Below are 7,329 nucleotides of genomic sequence, written 5' to 3'. Positions count from 1 at the left end.
ACCAAGACTGTAATAAAGGTTAAAAAAATCCAGTCCACATTCACCTTTTGTATTAAAAATGAGCCATTATGTGTGTTTTTTTTCCATTTAGCGGCACCACCCCTTATGAAATTGGTGATTAAAGGGTTAAAATCCTGGGGGAAAATGATTTTTTTTACTACTTTTGATCAGAGCTGAAGTTAAGTAAAAGGTCTATGCACAAGGGTTAAATGCAAAAATATTTATGTAAATACATTTTTTTAAATGATTTCAGGCATGTTTGTTAAATGATTTTGATATTTTAAATGCATCTTAATAATATAACATTGTATTGTACTAGTTAAACTTTGATCCACTTTTATTATTTGATAAGTAATAAAAGCACAGGTGGAGTCTATGTACGGGTTTGGTGGACTTTGTTTCTGGGGTTTTATGTCCTGTGAAGTGTTTCTGAAGTGTTTTTGGAAAATTGATTTTTTGAACGTTGGTTGGGAGAAACAGTAATGTAACAGTGTAACTTTAAGCTCTGGGTATTTGTTAATATTTTTAACCTTTAGAATGAGTTGGTGAGTTAAAAAAATAGAGAAAGTAGTTTAACCACGAGCCCTGCTCAGTCAGACCCACTGCTCTAAGATCCACGTTTGCTATTGGTTAACACAAACTCCAATCAAAGTGACTCTCATTCGCTTCCTTGGCAACGGCTTCAAACCCGGAAGTTATTGTTTCCGCGCGAAATATCAACAGTCTCGGTGGAAATGTGTTTAAAGAAGAAGTGACAGCGGCTCTGCTCGTCTCCGTGTAGCAGCTGCGTAGATAGAGCGCGTGTCCACGCGTGTGCAGTGACACGAGGCCGCAATGCAGCGGAGTAAAGCGCCCGTGAGCGTGGAAGTGAAGCAGGTCATCGGAGCTCTGTGTAGACTCCTGACGGCCACAGGCCTGGACCCTGTACCCACACCGGAGACCTTCCGACGGGCTAAATTCGGTTGTGGAAACGAGGTACGTGGCTCAAAAAAATAAGACAATACCTAAACAACAGTGTGACTCCGAGTCAGTCACACTGTGAAATCAGCCTGTGCTCTAGGATCAACACCGACTGTGGATCAGTTCCAGCTGATTCACATTGATCATTGTTATGTTATTTAGTTCTTAATGTGTTCCACTATGTAATGAACGAAGGTTTTCAACTGGAATATTTCATTCAGTGAGATCTAGGAGTTTATTTTAGTGTTCCCTTTATTCTGAGCGGTGTATTATGTTGGTATACTAATGTTTTATCTTGGTAGTTAAATTTAGGAAACACATGGAACACTTAATGCTCCCACTGCTTACTAAAAAAACCGTTTAGTTTTGCCTGGATATAATCAACAATTAAATAAATAATACGTGTTAAAGTGTCTTTATGGGCTTCCAAAAAAACAAATTATTTCAAATAATAAGCAGAATAATTGTATGATAAATGCAGTTTATCATACAAACTATAATCATAGTGTGTTATCATCTTTCTGCCTGTTGTCTGCCAGGAGGATCAGTTCTGGCAGCTTCTAGCCAGCATTCTTCAAAACAGTGGAATTGTTTCAGATGAAGTCTGCACACAGCTGAGAGGAGGTCAGTAAAATAAATAAATAACTGTCTTTATTTAGCAGTGACTGCCAAGTAACGACATGTTCTCTGTGTCTGGCCTCAGAGTGCAGAAAGCTGGTAACTGCAGGCCTGTGGCAGACTGGCTACTATGCAGACTGGATGTATGAGACGGAGGAAAGAGGGCAGGAGGGGACAGGTTTCTCCAGCAGAGACCTCCTCCTGGCCCTGGGCTGGCTGCTTGCTGCAGGAACTCTGGAGAACCTGATGACACAGCGAGTACAGCAGCTGGACAGGACGTTGCTCATATCAATACCTGTGAGATTTATGGACAATTGTGTGCTGGTATCTCCGCTTTTGCGTTTCTACATTTGTATTATATGCTCACTCTGTGTGTGTTAGGTGAGCCGCGTGTTCTCCGGTCAGCTCCCCTTGGACTCTGGCTCACTGAGGAGACTGCAGTGGCTCACTGGATGTCTGAGGCATCAGGGACGTACTTTGCTTTCCATGCTACAGGAAAGAACTAAAGTGCTTCATGCTGTAAGAGAATCCTGACGAATCCTCACAAACATTATTTATATTTTTTCATAAAAAGAGGGTGACTTACTCTCTATTAATGAAAGTAGTAATCTGTCACAGTTAATTATGATGAACACAGCAGTAGAATAACTAGTTCTAACTAATTGTTATACTACAAACTAAACCCTTACTGTATCTTCAGGTTTTGTCTGTCAGCCTCTCATCCACTGGGCCTTCATGTTCTTACCAAAGCTCCACAGTACTAAAGGAGGTAAGTGTGTCCAAAAATGGATTTGTTAATTAATTGCTAATTTTACTCAACTATGCTATGTCTAAGTCGAATCTGGTCATTGGTTTTCACACTCTTGAAAGCGTTAGAACTTTGTGCATCTCTTCGTTGTAGGAGTGTGTTTGTATGCGGCAGCTCTGTGACGTCCTCGAAGCTTATCTCAAGTGGAAACAGGTGGAGAAAGTTTTCTGGACCTGGATGGTGCGTTAACATTTCACATTTCATAAGTCTAAAAAAAACAAAAATAGGTGCACAATCCCAGATGTGGCAGTGTACTTGTGACTGGACATTATCTTGCTGTGACCCAGTTTTACAAGTATGCCAAACTCTCCACCGTGTGTAGATGCTGTGTGGAGCGTTTGGCATGATGAGGATGTGTGTCTGTATGTAGGACAGCGTGGTGGACGGCCATCTGACAGATCCTGTTGTGAAGAGCTCTCCACATGCACCCACTTGGAGTCCAAGAGTGTGTCACCATGGAAACCAGGGGCTAGAGAAACTGCAGAACGTGCTGTCCAGACTGCCCACTGCACAGGTGGGTCTTCTGTGTATGAAAGAGTCGGCACACAAACGTGGCAAAATGACATTATTCTTGGTTATAATGATATTTCTGTGCTCCTTACAGGATGGGTTGGAGCCCCTCTCGTCTCTCTCTTCTTTGCATACTTTGACCCAGGCTTATCGACCCAGGCTGAAGGCTGAATCAGACAGTTGTCCTGTTAGGCGCTCAGCAGAGGGATCCAGCAGTGGGACTGAGGTTTCGGGCGTCATCCCAGTGTCTGAGGCTGCAGAGATGCTACTTCACGAGGAGGCTCTGCTGCTCGAGAGGAGGGACAAGCAGAGGCTGGCCAACAGGATGCAGCTGCAGGAGATGATTGGCAGGCTGGATGAACTGGTGTTGATACCACCATAGAGAGCCATCAGTGTTGTTCGATGACAGTCTGGACACTCTTTAGACCACAGACCAATGATGTTTTTGTTGATTAAAAACTGGTTCACTTTTCGCAACACCTGCTACCTCCTGCCTGTCAACCAGGTTTAATGGGATCTTCACACACAACTGAAAACTAAACTAAAAACTGAAATAGATATATAGATTAATGAAGCATGCAGTTAATATGTAAGTGTTTGGATGAGGTTGTAGAATATATTCACTGGTGAGCACAGTGAACACAAGGCTTGGTATACTCTCTGCTGGTGCTACCCCTCTCATTGCTTCCATCTATTGTTGGCATTGTCTCGGCTAAATAAAAAGAACAGCAGCTCCTCATGAAGGTCAGTCAGCACAGGAAATATCCAGTATCTTGAAGTGTAGTGAGGTTTGGAAGGCTCTATTAGTGACATCTTTGTTAACCGACATCTACAACATTCTCCAGCGACATGTTTGATCTTAGTGAAAAACTTCGATTTACATCATACATTTGACCAAGTAGCATGCTATTTCTTTTTTTTCTGCAATGTAGAAAATAGTTTTTAAAAAGAAAGCAAGACTGCATATAAATGTGCAGGTATTTTGATACTGTTGTATAAGGTCAAACACAAATTCCAGACATCAGATACATTATTTACATATTTATTGATTCTTCAAGTTGATAACACCAGATTTAAACATCAACAAAACATCTATCTTTGAAATCTTAAGTTTATCACAGTTTTTAACAGTGGTGAAATCAAAAGTTATTGGAAATAAATAAAGGTTTTAAGCTGTTATCTTTTGCCTAATAAGTCGATTTACTAAATAAAGTTTTAAATGCCTTTTGCCGTGATGTGTTCAGACCAAATTATCATGAAGAATTAACCACCATGAGCTTCTGCATGTAGGAGTTGAGCCACTTCTGCCTCTCCATGGAAGTGAGCAGCTTACTTTTCTCCCTAAATGCAGCATCGTCAGCCACCACCATGTTCCTCTTCATCATCCCCGCTCCCTGAGACGACCATTCAGGAGGCCAGGCGTCCTCCATGCTGGAGATAAAACCAGACCCTGGGGTTAGTGACCAGAAAACACGGCAGGTACCTCGGGCAAAAACATTTGACTTGTTTTTTACTTAATCTGATCTCATCTGACAAAAACTAATTTCTCCTGAGGCTACCTGTTTAACATGCAAACTAAAACCACAACCATGTGCATGGTTCCATTCTTTAGAGCTAAAATCCAAATGGTCCAGCCTTACACCACATCAAGGTAACAATATGCAAACTGAAATTCCTTATGTGTTATATATTCAGTCTACTTCCATTAATAGGAGATTTGTTAACCTCAGCGTCTCAGAATAATGATGTTTCCTTAAATAGTCAACAGTCTCTTTGCTGGACAGTTACCTTGCATCTGCCCTCTCTGGAGCAAAGAGCCACGCCTCCCTCATCAGTCCTGCCTTGCTGTCAGCTGCTGCTCTGAGGCTAGGTGCTGACATCATGTGGATGCTCCAATCACGGAGGGAGATGGAAGGGAAGAGCACGTCCCAGTCGTCTGGTTTGGACTCCTCTGATTCATTGGGACTTCTGGAAACATGTAAGATGACACTAATTACAGTATGTGCAAACCTGGCATTGTAAAATATTTGCAAAGACGATAGAGAAAACTGTATAATCTGATTTTACATATTAAATATAGTTTTATATTTTATAATATATTTTTTTAATGAGTAGGACACCATGAGAACAAGATCTGAGAAGATAACTAGTTAGCCAGAGAGCGTTTGTGATGTTTAGTGAAAAACCACCTGAGGGACAGTCGGGGCTGAGGGAAGCCAGATGTCAGCAAGCTCATACCCAGAATGCAAAGCAACAGGAAGGACATACGGGAAAAGACAGGAAGTGCAGACATCCTTTAAACAAACAACAAAAAAGAATCCTTAGCATTTATTATTCTTAATATGGCATGCGGTCAGTAACAGTAACCATTACCTAAACAATAAAAACACATACTCTGTACAACATCATCTACACAGTTAAAAAGAATATATTTGCACTCAGAATGAGAATAAATAGGTAAATAATGCACAGTTATGTCACATTGTACTTCTACATTTGAGCAGAGTAAAATCAAAGTATGTACCAATGAAGATCGAGGTAAAAAAGTTTAAAACAATTGCCTTTATATAGCTCATATGTATAATATTAGCAGTTTGAAATTAATAATCCACTTTATTTTCTTTTAGTAGTTGTTTGAGTGGTTCTTTGATCATTTGACATGTTAATTGCACACACATTTCCCAAAGTTGTTACCTTTTTATTATAAATGAGAATTGAATAAATAGAATAGTTTACATATTAATAATATAAATATAATCAAAACGATTGTTATAAAGCATAAACATCTGTTTACTGAGCATTAACCTGATGCACTGTCCACTGAATCACAAGGTGGACTTGCAAATTCAAACAAATATCCATACTAAAATATTCTTTAAAAAAAGATAACCAATAAATTGTGTAAAACAACAAAAAACAAATATCAAAGCAGTAATTTTAAGCCAACCCCAAATTAGTGGCATCCAACAGTCACAATATCACTTGGAACAACACAATATTATTGATCATCAATCTGGCACAAGTTTTGTAGAATTAGCTTTATGCAGTTGTCCTAAGACAGACCAGCGGTTTGGTGGTTTCTTACCGAATTCTTACTTCAGTCTCTCTGTAAAAACAGCTTCTTAAGGTTGGGCTTCAGGTTGGATGTCAGTCAGGAAGACGTACGTTTCAGCATGGAGCACTAACTGTAACCCAGAAACAACAATCAGAAAGCAGTTTGGTTAAAAAAAAAAAAAAACTTCTGCTGGTCCTTTTTCCCGGTGCAGATGGATGGTGGTTAAAAAGCACCAGTGTCCTGTCTCACATACTTATATACCCTGGAATGTTTTGACCCCCCATCCCCGTATCCCACCCACACGCACACTCCAGCGTACCATTCACCTGATCAATGCAACTTTGAGTTTCGCACGCAGGAAGACAACCCCTGTGCAAGTGTTAGCTTGTTAGTGACCTGTTTCAAAGACTCTCAGTCACGGAGCTGTTGTAGAGAGACAGCATCCCATTACTGACAATCATTATTGTGCTGCTGTGTGTATACATACAGTACATGCTGTGTGTCCATTCATACTCTGTGCTGCATGAACTAAACAATACATGTATTCTTTTGGACTCTGATCAAATATATTAATAACTGATAAAATGTTTTTAAATGTTTCTCTGTAGATTAGCCGTAAACTCTCCCTGCGACCCTCTTCAGACGATGCATCCTTCGAAGCACATGATCTACATAGATGTGTCCTTTGTATATCCTTAAACCCACCTACTGCTGCTGAATGGGAAAATCTGGTCTATGAAAGTCTTCATGTTTATGCAGACATGCTACTCCCGTCACAAAGCAACCTGTAGCTCATATTAACATTTAGAAGTTTACTCTTTGGATATTACAAAGTCTTTAGATATTACAAATAGACAAATCTATTTGGGGATTTAGCTAAATTCGGTTTTTAGAAGAATCCAACTAGCATGCAATGAATCCTGGGAAATGCTGGGTCACGAAGGATCCTCCTTGTGCATCCTTTGTTAATAGGGAACAGGGTCACCCTGCTGTGTCACTCTAAATATGTCCTTTAATTGATGTAGCTGCTGAATTGGGACATGTCTTTCTGGTCCCTGACCCAAGCATGGAAGCATGTAGTTGATTTTAAACTTACTGGTTTCTTGAACATGCTCATATATTATACCAGATCAGGTTCACACCCAAAATGACATTGGATCAATTTGCTGAAGGCCAAACAAGGCAGAGTGGATGATTATATTCCAGTTGCAAACTTTAATCCACCTAATATATCATGTTATGTTCTGGAAAAGACTGTGGTTTGAGTTAAAACAGACCCTTTGATAACAAATGTAGAGTGGCTGAGAGGTACCACTTCAGAAAATGCATCCAAATGGACAAAAGATTTGCTAGTATCACCGATCCTGCTGCATAGTAA

The 7,329-nt window shown here is 40.1% G+C and overlaps 2 protein-coding genes across 3 annotated transcripts; one reads left to right on the top strand and one right to left on the bottom strand.

Annotated features, from left to right (window-relative positions):
• The first annotated feature begins 693 nt into the window (after nucleotides 1–693).
• On the top strand, nucleotides 694–4,024 carry tedc1 (tubulin epsilon and delta complex 1). Of its 2 annotated transcripts, XM_028395905.1 has the most exons (8): nucleotides 694–975; nucleotides 1,500–1,584; nucleotides 1,664–1,875; nucleotides 1,960–2,097; nucleotides 2,279–2,347; nucleotides 2,480–2,566; nucleotides 2,757–2,900; nucleotides 2,991–4,024. In XM_028395905.1, the coding sequence occupies exons 1-8, from the start codon at nucleotides 835–837 to the stop codon at nucleotides 3,276–3,278; spliced, it is 1,164 nt and encodes a 387-aa protein (XP_028251706.1). In that variant the 5' UTR covers nucleotides 694–834; the 3' UTR covers nucleotides 3,279–4,024. The 2 variants fall into 2 exon arrangements, with proteins under 2 accessions (XP_028251706.1, XP_028251705.1); XM_028395904.1 differs by having other exon boundaries at nucleotides 2,757–4,024.
• Nucleotides 4,025–4,149: 125 nt separating this feature from the next.
• Nucleotides 4,150–5,189, bottom strand: pth2 (parathyroid hormone 2). The gene is made up of 3 exons (XM_028396065.1): nucleotides 5,086–5,189; nucleotides 4,685–4,864; nucleotides 4,150–4,327 (listed from the first exon to the last, which is right to left on the bottom strand). Exons 1-3 carry the CDS (start codon nucleotides 5,187–5,189, stop codon nucleotides 4,150–4,152), a joined length of 462 nt encoding a protein of 153 aa, XP_028251866.1.
• Nucleotides 5,190–7,329: the final 2,140 nt, after the last annotated feature.

This window comes from Parambassis ranga, chromosome 22 (genome assembly GCF_900634625.1).
Source record: "Parambassis ranga chromosome 22, fParRan2.1, whole genome shotgun sequence".
Taxonomy (NCBI): Eukaryota; Metazoa; Chordata; class Actinopteri; family Ambassidae; genus Parambassis; species Parambassis ranga.
The sequence above is the reverse complement of the archived record's forward strand: the minus strand, read 5'-3'. Positions and strand labels throughout refer to the sequence as shown.

Excerpts from the sequence above, each read along its gene's own strand:
- tedc1 (XM_028395904.1), top strand. The coding sequence starts at position 835 with ATGCAGCGGAGTAAAGCGCCCGTGAGCGTGGAAGTGAAGCAGGTCATC. Across the intron at positions 976-1,499 it reads AATTCGGTTGTGGAAACGAG|GAGGATCAGTTCTGGCAGCT; the intron begins GTACGTGGCTCA and ends GTTGTCTGCCAG. Across the intron at positions 1,876-1,959 it reads CGTTGCTCATATCAATACCT|GTGAGCCGCGTGTTCTCCGG; the intron begins GTGAGATTTATG and ends TGTGTGTGTTAG.
- pth2 (XM_028396065.1), bottom strand. The coding sequence starts at position 5,189 with ATGTCTGCACTTCCTGTCTTTTCCCGTATGTCCTTCCTGTTGCTTTGC. Across the intron at positions 4,865-5,085 it reads CAGCCCCGACTGTCCCTCAG|AAGTCCCAATGAATCAGAGG; the intron begins GTGGTTTTTCAC and ends ACATGTTTCCAG. Across the intron at positions 4,328-4,684 it reads CCAGAGAGGGCAGATGCAAG|CATGGAGGACGCCTGGCCTC; the intron begins GTAACTGTCCAG and ends TTTTATCTCCAG.